This window comes from Cebus imitator, unplaced genomic scaffold, assembly GCF_001604975.1.
Source record: "Cebus imitator isolate Cc_AM_T3 unplaced genomic scaffold, Cebus_imitator-1.0 Scaffold76, whole genome shotgun sequence".
Taxonomy (NCBI): Eukaryota; Metazoa; Chordata; class Mammalia; order Primates; family Cebidae; genus Cebus; species Cebus imitator.
In genome coordinates, this window is record NW_016107391.1 from 2876143 (window position 1) to 2890587 (window position 14445).

General features: G+C 39.5%; 1 protein-coding gene across 1 annotated transcript in view; it reads left to right on the forward strand.

Moving 5' to 3' along the window:
- The window catches only part of ARHGAP26 (Rho GTPase activating protein 26), a 471565-nt gene that overhangs the window by 166788 nt on the left and 290332 nt on the right, over positions 1-14445 (forward strand). The window contains exon 12 of the mRNA XM_037739951.1: positions 4416-4494. Coding sequence (XP_037595879.1) covers positions 4416-4494 — 79 coding nt within the window. The remainder of the gene's footprint in view (positions 1-4415; positions 4495-14445) is intronic.

The following is a 14445-nucleotide window of genomic DNA, read 5'->3' on the forward strand; positions in this document are numbered from 1 at the left end:
AGAGTGGTGTCATAAGCCTTCATATTTATGAAGCACTTTAGGTTTTTACAGAGATCTTTATCATTCAATCTTGTTTAATCCCATGCAGGAGCTCACTAAGGTATTTGCAGAAGTGCATGACTGATTTTGACACCAGAGGACTTGGGTGGTCAACATGAGCTCTCTGGGGCCTGCGGTGCCATCACATTGGCATGGCATTGTGCACAAGAGTTAAGGGTTGGGCTGCTTGTGTTCACATCCTGGCTCTGAATCTTGCTAGCTCTGTGGTTGTGGACAAGACACTTAACCTCTCTGAGCCTTGATTTTCTCATCTGCTAAAGGGGAATAATGAGAATACACTTTTCTCATGATATAGGTGTGAAGATTAGGTGAATTATTATCGTTATTATTTTTTGAGATGGAGTCTCGATCTGGCACCAGGCACCAGGCTGGAGTGCAGTGGTGCGATTTCAGCTCACTGCAACCTCTGCCTCCTGGGTTCAAGCTGTTCTCCTGCCTCAGCCTCCCAAGTAGCTGGGACTACAGGTATGAGCCACCACTCCCAGCTAATTTTTGTATTTTTAGTAGAGACAGGGTTTCACCATGTTGGCCAGGATGGTCTCAATCTCTTGACCTCATGATCTGCCCGCCTTGGCCCCCCAAAATGCTGGGATTACAGGTGTGAGCCACCACACCTGGCAGGTGAATTAATTTATATATAGTCCTTAGCACAGCAGCTGGCACATACTGCTGGTTTATGATTATTAATGTTCTTTTATTATAGTGACTCTAATAGGCTCACAATTCTTTGTAAAGGTAAAAAGAGCTCTGATCATATACTCCATTTCTCTTTCATTGTTTCATATGTTCCCTTCCTCATTCCATATTATCCTCCTACTTTTTTTTTTTTCTTTTTTGGGATGGAGTCTTGGTCTGTTGTCAGGCTGGAGTGCAGTGGCTTGATCTCTGCTCACTGCAACCTCTGCCTCCCGAGTTCAAGCAATTCTCCTGCCTCAGCCTCCCGAGTAGTTGGGACTACAGGAGCGCATCACCACACCCAGCTAATTTTTGTATTTTTTAGTAGTGACGGGGTTTTACCATGTTGGCCAGGTATCCATCTCTTGACTTCGTGATCCTCCCGTCTCGGCCTCCCAGATCGCCGCGCCTGGCCTATCCTCCTACTTTTAATCTCTCTCGTCTCTGACTCCCCGCCCTGCCCATTTTTGCTATGAAGAACCACATGCATTTCAAACATGAACTAAATTGCCATCCTGTAAGAGAAGGTCTCAATCTATGCTATTTTATAGGGACTGACATGGAAAGTGGAGGGTCGTTGAAGGTTTTGTTTATTTTATTTTGTTTTGAGGGATAATTGTTAGTAGGGACACGGGGAAGGAAAATATGGTGAGAAAGTTATTGTTTTACTCCAGAATAAAGAAAGTTCACCCTTTCTACCTTGGTTCTTGGAAATCCATATGCAAGGCATTTGTGTAACAGTGGTTCTAACTGTAATGAAGGAAAAGAAACTTGGAATCAAATGAGTGTTTTCTATGATCCAGATGTACATACATCAGGCTGAGAGAAAATTATCTGAACTTAGGGTCATGGGATTAGAACTGAGTGTGTTAAATCCGCTTTATTCACCACCTACTATCCGCCCCCTACCCTACTCCACTCTGCAAAAGGGAACAAGACTACATGTGGAAAAGAACTTGTATTTTGATATTTCTTCTTGAAATGAAAACAAATCCTGTTGACTTTCCTGGTTACCAAGGCCAAGTGGCCCACCCTTCATAGCCTCTGAGCTTGTCAAGCTTCCTCTTTATGGCTCGGGGTGGAAATCTCACACTGTGTGCCATGACATTGATATAATACCTGTGAGCCCCTGAGACCTTGATACATAGGCAGCTCTTGTGATCTCACTGTTTGCTGGTGAGCCACTAGCAGGAAACAAACTAGAGACATGTTGGCTCCTTGAACTCACTGCAGAGAGGAGGGTGACTTTGCTCTCTAGGGCAAGGGGAACAGGAAGGAAAAGAGTGGGGATGGAGTGGACATCCCAGGGTGTGGGCCTCAAACTTAACTCTGAATCAAGATCACCTGGGGAGTTGGTTAAAATCCAAGTTCCCAGGGTCACCCCAGTTCAGATTCAGTAGAGTGGGATTGGGCTGGAATCTCCATGTAAGAGGAATGCCCAATTCTGAAGCAGGTGGCACAGGAGCAGCACCTATATCAACACTCAGAGACCCAGAACCAGCGACTTGAGAGTTCTGCAATAGACAGTAGCTGCAGAGGCTTTTCGTTCTGCAATAGACAGTAGCTGCAAAGCTATTAAAATGTTGTGGTTGGTTTTTAGAAAGGTGGAATAAATCCATTGTGCCCTCAAGCCACAGGGTCATTTCTGTGGAGCCACCACTGTCAGCTCTCTGCAGACACCCAGTGAGTCTGCCACACTGAATGGGCTGATGGTGAGAAGTGGGCGCTTGGTTGGGTCTGAGAATGAGAATTTCTGACAAGACAAGGGAGAGTCCTGGAAGATACTCATGGAGAGAGGAGTTATTCCATCTTCTGAGTTACCTTTGTATGATGGTGCCAGTCCCAGTGTGAACTTCATGGGAATGACTACCCTCTTGGGATCAGGGTCCCACTGTCATCAACATGCCCACCATGTACCTGCCCACCCCTCCTCCCACCCACATACACCCACACTCATCTTTTTGTCTCTTGCTCCTTTTCTCATTCCCTTCTCTTGCTCGTTTGCATGCTTTCCACCTCTCTCTCTCCCCCACACAAACACGTTCAACACCCTCACACATTCACACTCCCATCCTGATGCTCCTTATAACCCCAACCCTTCTGTATTTACATGCTTAGAGCTCTAAATTTTTTTTTTTTTTTGAGATGGAGTCTCATTCTGTCACCAGGCTGTAGTGAAGTGGCATGGTTTTAGCTCATTGCAACCTCCACCTGTGGGTTCAAGCGATTCTCCTGCCTCAGCCTTCCGAGTAGCTGGGACTACAGGCGTGGGCCACCATGCCCAGCTATTTTTTGTAGATTTAATAGAGAACGGGTTTCACCATGTTGGCTGGAATGGTCTCCATCTCTTGACCTTGTGATCCACCCACCTCAGCCTCCCAAAGTGCTGAGATTACAGGTGTGAGCCACCGTGCTCAGCTAAAATTTTTTTTAAGGGGATGTTGAGGGGTGATTAATGAAAAGAATCAAATGTGATTTTTAAATTATGTTAAACACAAATAGGTTTAGCATATTTGTTGGAACTATAGATATAAGCCAGAAGCAGAGATGATGGGCGTGTGAGAATTAACAGGCTTGGGTGTTTATGGGGCCCCGGCTTGTGCTGCTTAGGGTGTTGCTCAGCCTGTGTGGTTTTCATACCTATTGTTGTATGATCATCAGCAGCGTTTGTGCACTCAGACAGGCATAGGACATTAGTTGTTGCTCAGTGGACCTCTTCCTCCTTTTTAGGCTGTCTCAAATTTTAAGGAGGATGGTTTTAACTAGCAATTCTTAACTTTTTGAGGGCTGCAGTTCTTTTTGAGAATCTGATAGACAATTTGAATTGTCTCTACAGAAAAACACACATACATTTGAGGGAGAGGAGGAGGTGGCTTAGAGACACTCTAGGATCCATCCTCACCTTAAGCGAAGAATGCCTGCTTTAATGGGCATTGAAGGCTTCTAGCCACTTCTCCCACGGTCATTTTTATGGCACAGTCTCTTTTCTTGTGGAGTGCCATTTGTAATGGGAACTGAACAAATACCATTTGACATTGTACGCATGTCTTCTGGAAGGTTTGTGCTCAGTTTTAGAGAGCAAGCAGATTTCAGTGAGTGAAATGATCTAATGCATATAAAGCACTTAGCACCTGACATGATTAAGTACTTATTTTTTAAAAATATTATGCACATTTAATCATAACTACCAAGATGATGACCACCATAAAACTTCACCGTGACTGAAACAGTTTAGAAGCATTGGACTAGATATTGGAAGACATGGATGCCTCCAGCTTGGATATTTTCCCCTCTTTTTTGAGTCCAGTGATTCCATTCACTTCCACAAATATTTATTGCATTTCTCCTGCAAGTAAAATATTCTGTTAAGCATTTTGAGGACTAGAATAAAATTTCAAGGAACAGTGTCTAAAGGAATCACTTCTATATGTCTCTTACCTGTAAAATAGGGTCATATCTTCCGTGTTTCTGCCTCTCTGAGGTAGATGGACTGACAGAGGAATTTGGTCCTTCCTTTCTGAGACTAGAAGGTAGCTTAGAAAAGCCAAGTGTTGTGCCCCTCTTGGTGTTGTTAACCCTAGCAACCACTGACTTAGTTGAGTGGATGTTTAAAATTCACCTTCACCAATGTCTCTACATGTGGCATTGATTTCATATCCATGTGTCTCCCTTCTCTGCAGGCCGGGGGTTATCACCATGCAAGCATTGTCGGAAGAGGACCGGAGGCTCTGGATGGAAGCCATGGATGGCCGGGAACCTGTAAGTAACAATTCAGGGAAGTAGAGCAAGAATAAAGGCCCCGAGTTTTTTGTTGCTTCCCTAGTGCAGTGATTTTTGCTGTTGTTCTAAAGTCTTGGGTTTTTGAAACCAATGTACCAGAGGTGGTTTTTTATTCCTAGGTTTATGTTTGTGGATATTGATATTGCTTCTGTAAAGATGTAGTTCTTGATCTTCGGCCTCTCAATCCTAAGGCATGGGCTCTGCATGGCATTACACCAGAACTCCCTCTTTGCAGAAACAGGTGTAATGTCCCCAGGTCTATTGAAGGAGGCAGAGTCTGGTCTGGCCTGCTAAAATTACAGGTTATGCAACATCTTTTATCATTGACTTGTGGTTCAGCTTCCTGTAGTAACTCATCTCATCTTATAAGCAGTGGGAGATTATTAGGGTGGATGGAGGGAGGTGGGCCTGGTAATGTGATCCATGCTCCCATTTCAGAGATGCTGGCCTCAGCTGGGTGGTGTAATCTTGTAGTTGTTCTGTATCTTGTGCCATGTAAAATCTGTAAGAGCCCTGGAATCATTGTAGTCACCTTATTTTAGTTCCAAGGATCTCAACTCCTTTAGTTTCCTAAAGAGAGAGATAAATATAGACAAATGATGTCTATGTAATTGACAGTAATACTAGGCTTAATTTTGTCTCCCATTGCTGAAAGCCTCTAGGGGACATTACTAGAGATATATGCCCAGTAGACAATTAGCAGCTCCAGCTTTAATCACCATCTCCCTGATTAGTTAAATCTGTCCCCCTGGGAGTTTTGGATTTCTCTAGTTAGCTCTTTCTCTAGTTGGTGTTAGTGTGGTTGCCTTATTTCAGCAAATCACAAGGTTACAGAAATCCTGAGTACAAACTAACCGTGTGCCACCAACAAAAGAGAAAAAGAATCTACAATGCCAGAGTAGATTGATACAAAGGTACTATCCAAAGGGAGGAAATGTGTGCAAGGAAGAAGTAGGCCATGGGCTTCACTGACTATAGAACTCTATGCGTCAAGCTGGATAATGTCAGCTGATTTGTGTGTCTCTTTCTCAGTCTACCCTGGTGAGGTGATCTGGTAACATAGATTAATGTACCTTTTTACTCAGTCATATTTTATACAAACATGGGACTCAACTCAATCAACTAAGCATAAAGAAATAACTAGTATTGTATGACATTTGACATAGAGCAAGGTCTCTTAAAGATTTGAATGATGATTAAGGCACAGTTTGCTAAACTGTAATTAAGCGTTGTTTAATCTTCATTCTTCTTGTGGGCTAAAATATAAGATAGCTCTCATTGTCTCTGAATATGTTGTTACCCCTAGAAACCCTCAAAACCAGATATACATTTCTACCTTTAGAGCTTTATGGGCACAATAGCTGCTTGATGTCAAAGGCCTTTGAAAGAAGCTTCCCAAGTAGGTCTTTCTTTTTGCTAGCATTATCTACCATTTGTTGAGCACGTTTTTGCATGTTAGGCACAGGATTAAGCACATCACATCTCTTAACCCATTTATTTCCCTTTAGTACTTAGTGAGATAAGTGCTGTGATTCCATTTTATAGGTGAGGAAACTGAGGCTTAGAGAGGTTAAATAACTTGCCCCAAGTTGCACAGATAGTAAATGGCTGTATTAGTAGGATACAGGCTAGGTTGCTATAACAGAGAGACACAAAAGTACAGTGACTTATGGAAGATAGGGAAATGTATTTCTCTCTTAGAGCCGAGAAGGAAGCAGTCTATGCCTGATAGGGTCATTCTGCCATCCTCAGCCCATGGCTTCCTACCTTGCTCCAGTGATTGCCATTTTCCCGCCAGAAAAATGAGGACAAAAGTATTTTGAAGGATTCAGAAGATGCACTCATCACTTCCATTGGCTCAAACATAGTACAGCCACATCTATCTCCAAAGCAGACTGGGAAATCTAGGTTGTACCTAGGCAGTCATGAGCCCAGCCAGGACCCCGGGCATGTTATTACTTCAAAGAAGAGGAGGAGAAAGGATACTGTGAATAGTTGGCAGTCCCCATCCTAGTGGCAAAGCTAGAATTTGACCTATGTCTAATCCTAGACATATTCGATTTTCATCTTTAATGGAGATAAAATTTCAAATTGCCTTGTAAGAATTCTCAGTTCATTTTTACAATACTTTCACTCATTGCCTTGAATGGTTCTTCAACTTATAGGAGAGGAAACACCCAGGGAGAAAAATCCTGTTACGTCATTCTATTCTTGGTATGCGTAAAAAAGAGCCAAATTATAACAACAACAACAAAAAACCCACCAAAACCTACTAACATCTCTCCCCCTGTCCCCAATAAGTCAGAGTTCTAAAACTGCCTTGCCAATTAATTCAATTTTAAGCCTTCCCTGCCTCTTTCCCTACCACTTAGATATTTGTTCTCTGTCTGTGTATAATTGATCTTCTTACTAACCACTTCAGTTTTCCTGTAGATTAACATCTGGCCTGTACAGATGGAAAGTGTGCTGTTGAAAGAAACATCTTACTCCAGAATGTACAAATTAAAACAAGTTTAAACACAAAATAATTTTGTTTCTAAACATGATATAAAATTATTTCCTCATAGGAACATATATCTTGCACTGAAAACCCACACTTCCATGTGCTTTTTAGTTTCCTAAAGAGAGGGATAAATATAGACAAATGATGTCTATGTAACTGACAGTAATACTAGGCTTAATTTTGGCTCTCATTGCTGAAAGCCTCTAGGGGACATTACTAGAGATATATGCCCAGTAGACAATTAGCAGCTCCAGCTTTAATCACCATCTCCCTAATTAGTTAAATCTGTCCCCCTGGGAGTTTTGGATTTCCCTAGCTAGCTCTTTGTCTAGTTGGTGTTAGTGTGGCTGCCTTATTTCAGGGAGATGTTAATAGTGGCAACTATCTTCTGTTTTATACTTCTATCTCAGTTTGTTCTATGATGGATTATTTGGTGTTGGTGGTTTTTTGTTTTTTTGGGGGGGGATTGTTTAGTTTCTATTTTTTTTGGTCTTTCATTGTTCACTCATACCTTAGGATGGTTGGTTGAAAATCAAAGAAAAGCTAAATGAGCCCCAAATCAGTTGATTTTGCAACATTTCATTTTTAAATATTAAATTTAGTTTTAGGGCTAAATCATAGTTTTTAATATACAATCATACGCTAGTCCAAAGAAATGTTGAATGTCTTTATGGTGTTGGTGGACATATAATGGAGGAAAAAATTAGAATTTTCTTCCTACAGTAAGCATTATTTATGGATGTTATCTATGTAGTAAATTTGAATTATTTTAATTCAAATGTAGGTAACCCAATTCGAACTTGGGAAAAGCTGGATTTATTGGGTTACATGACTGAAAAATACTGGAGTCTAATAGTCTTCGACCCATCTGAATCTGGGATCTTATATAATATTTGCAGTTGGTTTCTTCTTTTGAATTGGCTTCATTTTCCAACGTGTTCTTTTCATAGAGTGGTGAGATGCTTCCTTACTATTTGTTCCAATCTTACATCTTATTATTAAGAACAGATCATAATAAGATGTAACCTTTTTCTGTAATGGGCCGGATAGTAAGTATTTTAGGATTTGTGGGCCATGTGGTTGCTGTTGCAGCTACTATCTTTGCTGCTGTAGCTAAAAAGCTGTCATCAACAACATGTAAATGAATAGGTATAGCCATGTATCAGTAAAACTTTGTTTACAAAAACAGATGGCTGGCCAGATTTGGGTCATGAGCCATACACAGTTTGTTGATCCCTGATCTATAAGTCTAGCGGAAAGAGAACTTTTATGTAATCATTCGAAAAAAGTTCCTTATGTGGATTTTACTGGACTAACTTGGTCCAGAGGCCAGGATAGATGAATTGACCAGAACTTACTCATGTGCCCATTGCAATGGAGCTGTATGAATGGTGAGGGAAGGTTGTCTTTCTCTGAGAGAAAAAGCACTGTTGTATAAAGGAAGGAGGTAGATACTAGTCAAGAAAAGCAACACAGTTTCTACTTATTCTCAGATGTGTGTTTCTTTAAACTTTATGTTCAGAAAGCTTCCTTTTTGATACTTGACTAAAGGTGAAAACCCCAAGTTTACCACTAACATCATACTTAGAGTAAAAGACTGAATGCTTTCCCCTTAAGACTGGGAACAAGATGAGGGTGTTCACTCTCACTACTCTTACTCAACAGAGGACTGGGTGTCCTGGTCAGTGCAGTAGGACAAGAAAGTAATGTAACAGGCATACAGATTAGAAAGAAAGGGATAAAACTGCCCCCACTTTCAGATAACACGATTGTCTGTGTAGAAAATCCCAAGGAATACACACACACACGCACACACATACACAGAACCCTTCTATAATTAGTGGGTGAGTTCAGCAACGTCACAGAATACAAGATAAACACATATAGAAAATCAATCATATTTCTATAGATTAGCCATAATCATATAGTGATCAAAGTTAAAAGCATAACACCATTGTTAGTCACTCTCCCCAAAAATGAAGTGACTAGACATAAATCTAATTAAACATGTAGAAGACCTGTATGTTGAAAATTACCAACTACTGATGAAAGAAACTAAAGATCTAAATAAATGGAGAGACGTAAATGGATTGGAAGAATGAGCATAGGAAAGATGTCAGTCCTCCTCAAATTGATTGTAGGTTTAATGCAATTCCTATCAGAATCACAGCAAGATTTCTTATAGATACAGACAGGCTTGTTCTAAAATTTATACATAAAGGCACAGAAACCAAAATAGATAAAACGATTTTTAAAAAAGAAGAATGAATTGGAAGTAATATCTCTACCCTATTTTAAGACTTCCTTTTCAGTGAAAGTAATCAGGACTATGGTATTGACAGAGGGATAGACACATAGATCAGTGGCATAGAATATGAATCACAGACACAGCCTACACAGATACGACCAACTTAATTTTTGAGAAAGGTGCCAAAGCAGTTCAATGGAGGAAGGATAGTTTTTTCAAGAAATGGTGCTTTTTAAAACAAAACAGGATAGTTTTTTCAAGAAATGGTGCTTTTTAAAACAAAACATCCATAGGCCAAAAAAAAAAAAAAAACCCTTCACTTAAACCTCATATCTTATACAAAATTTAATTCAGAATGGATAATAGATTGAAACGTAAAATGTAACACTTTAAAACTTTTAGAAGAATGTGTGGGATCTAGGGCTAGATGAAGAGTTTTAGATGCAATGCCAAAAGCATACACAACCCATAAAATAAAAAATAAAGTTTTCTTCATCAAAATTAAAAACTTTTGCTTTGTGTGTGAAAGACCCTCTTAAGAGGTTGAAAAGGCACTCTACAGAATGGTAGAAAATATTTGCAAAAACATATATCTGATAAGGGACTTATTTACATCTAGTTCTCTTTAGATTTAGGATCTAAACAAAACAAAACAAAACAAAAAACACTCTCAAAACTTAACAGCTAAAGAGAAACAGTCCAATTAGAAAAAGGACAAAAGACCCAAAGAAACATTTTACCAAAGAGGATATGGCAAATAAGCACAGGAAAAGATGTTCAATATCATTAGCCATTAGGAAGTGCAATCTAACACCACTATGAACTATCACCTTCCAGAATGACTAAAATTAAAAGTAGTGAAAATACTGAATGCTGGCAATGAGGCAGAGAAACTGGATCATCTGTACATTGCTGGTGGGAATGTAAGATGAAACAGCTATGCTGGAAAGTCACTTGGCAGTTTCTAAAACTAAATTTTGCAGTTACTCTATGACACAGCAATTGCTCTGGGGCATTTAATCCAGAGAAATGAAAACTTCTGTTCACACAAAAACCCACACACAAATGTTCATAGCAGTTTTATTCATAATAGCTCAAAACTGGAAATACTACAGATGTCCTTTAATGGGCGAATGGCTAAACAAACTGGTATATCCATGCAATAGAATACTGTTTGGCAGTGGAAAGAAATGAACTATGGGTACACAACAACTGGGTACATCTTAGGAGTGTTATGCTAAATGAAAAAGGCCAGTCTCAAAAAAGTATATATAATATATGCTTTAATTTTTAGTGCTAGCAATCAGGACTATGGTATTGACAGAGCTATTTTGGAGTGAGTTTTAGAAATGGAGAATGGAATAGTGATTTCCAGAGCATAGAAACATTGGAAGTAGGAAGCAAGTACAAAGAGGGTAGCACAAGGAAATCCTTGGTGGTGATGGAATAGTTCTGTATTTTGATCTTGGTGGTTAGTTATATGAAACCATATCAAAGTAGTTATGAGAAACGATAACAAAGTATATGTGTATACTTCTGTACAATCCTACATACACACAAGTGAATCCATGTCAAAACTGATGAAGTTTGAGCAAAGTGTATAGTCTAGTTAACAATATTGTGCCAATGACAATTTTCTAGTTTTGATGCTATGTTTTAAGAAATATCACTGGCTTTTGGGGGGAAGTAGGGCAAGGGATTCACAGGACACTATTTTTATGATTTTCTTTGAATTTATGACTTTAAAAAACAGCAAAGTTAACTAGTCAGAGAGAGCTTTGAAATGATTCTGCTGGATTTTTCACTTTCTGTTAAATCTGGGTTGACAAACAATAGGGTCACTGTTGCAACTACATAAGCTTTTGTTTTAGTCTTGTGTGGCTGTCGTCTGAGGCTTGAGAACAGATGACTTTTCATATTAAGTTGGACATGGAAACCTTAGCTCAAACTGCATAAATACCACAGCTTAGGGAAATTTTAGAGACAGCAGATTTTCTTTTGTGAGTTTCCAATAACTAAAGTTGTCTCTCCTTTTCTCGTTGCATGTTGCTGGTAAGCATGTTTGCTAAAAGCAAGTAGAATAGAATCACTACCAGCCCATCATCATTGCCAACATAAACACACCCAACCTGAAGTATGTATTACCCCTCTACTATGGAAAAGATGGCTCAGGAAGCTGGTGGGACTCATAGGGAGATCCAGAGCTTCAGGGCTTGCATCTGCCTCTTAAAACTGCGTTTCCATATATCCCCTTAGCTGTGATTAGTGGTGTCTGTCTGGAACCGCTTATATTACCTCTTTATTTTAGATGTATTAGTCGTCTTTCACATTTCAAGGATTCTTTAGTTTTAAATATTTCGCCACTTTGAGCTGGTACTTGAAGGACAGCCACAAGTTTTGAAGGTTGGCAGATACTAGATTTATGTGGAATTAGGTTAAGAAGGTAAGAAACAGGTACTGTAGCATCAACAGTTGTGTGTAAGTCTGTGTATTAGGAAATCACTACTCTTGTAGGTCAAAAATAGCCAGATATTGGCAATTTCTTATGGCTCAATCTTGTATCTGTGGAGCAGGAAGAAGCCCACACATACGTCAGTATCATACCCTTATTTATGAAAGAGGGAACACTGCCTAAAAAAGGCTGGTAATTGGTTGATCTCGGATAGATAATTCGGGTCTCTTAGCATTCAGTTCTTTGCTATTTTTTGCCGCAACACACAAAAAAATTGCTGCTGAATTATTAGGAAGTCATAGTTGAATGGTATCAACCTTTACTTTTTAAGTAGAGTTACTCTGCTGTGGCTACTGCATTGGAAGAAGGGAAAGAAGGGAGAGGCTAAGGAAAAACTAGTCCTCTAGTCAAAGACAATGTTGCTTCCTTCTGCTCACCTCCATTTGAAAAATACCTCCCGCTTTCGTCTTTGTGGACTTTGGGACTGAACAAAATGTGTCTTCTCTCACCTTTCTCTGCTGTGTCCAAGCTCTAACTCCCTAGTCCTTCAAGAGCTCCTGGAATAAGTGGGCAATTGCATTGCATCTTATACTCTGCATCTAATATCTGAAAGAGTGAGCCATTAAATTATTTAAAGGAAAAAGTAAGATTGATTACTATAATGCTGAGATGTCAGGATTAGAAGCAGAATGTTAGAGTGGTTAAGAATGTGGGCTCACACAGCCCAAGTTTAAGTCCTACTCCACTGGTTATGGCACTCTCAAATTGGAAAATGACAGTCTCTCTGAGCAGGTTTCCTCACTTGCAAATTGTAATAGCCCCTACCTGATAAGATTGTTTTATAAGGATCAACATATATGTAAATGCCTGCGCCTGGCAAAGAGATCATTTAAAGCTAGTTCTTACCACTGTCTTTTTGGAGAGGGAGGTAAATATTGGAATACCTGTGTTCTCTTTCTAGCTGTGTTTTTAAATTCCTTGATTCACTTAAACAGCTCAAGTCACCATGTTCCAATTCACCAGAGAGCAGGGCAGGGACTACTTTCAATAGTATGGAAAGCGTGATTTCATTTAGCAGTCAGTGTGAACTTTCAGGATATGACAAGAGCAACATGAAGTTATCTTTAGCCTCCTTTGCTATGATGCATCCCAGTTCATAATTCTGCTGTATGCTAACCTCAGCTCGCCAGTCTGCTGCTGACGCTTACATTTTTCTTTTGTTGTTAAACTAAGTGATTAAAAGGTAGTTATGAAGGTATGGGGTGCGCTTGCTAAGCTCTAGTGTGACTATGCAGGCCTTACTCTCTTCTTGGCTTATTTATTTATTTATTTTTAACTTTTAGGTTCAAGGGTGCATGTGCAGGTTTGTTATTAGGTAAACTTGTGTCACAGGGGTTTGTTGTACAGATTATTTTGTCACCCAGGTAGTAAGCTTAGTACCCAATAATTACTTTTCCTGATCCCCTCCCTCCTCCCATGCTCTACTCTCAAGTAGGCCCCAGTGTGTGTTGTTCTCCTCTTTGTGTCCATGTATTCTCCTCATTTAGCTCCCACTTAAAAGTGAGAACATGCAGTATTTGGTTTTCTGTTCCTTTGTTAGTTTGGTAAGTATAATGGCCTCTGGCTCCATCCATGTTCCCACAAGGGGCATGATGTTGTTCTTTTTTACGGCTGCATAGTATTCCATGGCATATATTTACCACATTTTCTTTATCCAGCCTGCTATTGATGGGCATTTAGGTTGATTCCATGTCTTTGCTATTGTGAATAGTGCTGCAGGGAACATATACATGCGTGTGTCTTTATGGTAGAAGAATTTACATTCTGTTGGGTATATACCAATGGGATTGCTAGGCCAAATGGGACTTCTGTTTTAAATTCTTTGAGAAATCGCATTACTGCCTTCCACAATGGTTGAACCTAATTTACACTCCCATCTGCAATGTATATGTGTTCTCTTTTCTCTACAACCTTGCCAGCATCTGTTATTTTTTGACTTTTCAGTAATAGCCATTCTGACTGGTATGAGATGGTATCTCATTGTAGTTCTGATTTGTGTTTCTCCAATGATCAGTGATATTGTGAACCTTCTTTTTAATATTACACAGCATGAATGGGTGAAGAGTCTGAAAGTGAAATCTCCAGTGTGGTTTCTGTTTCCCTGTCTCCCATGCTCACCCCCTCCCAGCGACTAGGAAATTGCATTATACCCCCCATTTTATTTTATTTGTGTGTCTTTCCCTCTTACTGGATCAAGAAGCCAGTTGCAAGCTTCATTTTTGTGTCACGTGAGTGCTTTTATTTAGGTGGACTTCATAATAGGTGCCAATGATATCACATCAATGTGCTGAGGCCTTAAATTTAATAATATTCACTTATGTTCTTGTTCCCTTTGGTTAGATTATTCAGAAGACCAATTTCTCATGAAAATTAGGAAATATTTAATTAACCAACCTGAGTTACAAGGTTGGAGAAAAGAGAAAGAAGTCAGGTAAAATTGTTTTATGTTAAAGAGTTGATGAAATTTTCTAAGAAATGGAAATTTTGATAGCCAGAGAATTTTTGATTGAACTTTATGATTTATATATGTTGATGGCACTTACTCAGGTCTTAGGGATTCTTCTTTCAACATTGAGCAAATATATTTAGATTGTCCAGCAATTACTTTGATGAGCAGTAAAGATACTAAAATGAAGATGGATCACATTGGTAGAAATTTCTTTTTTT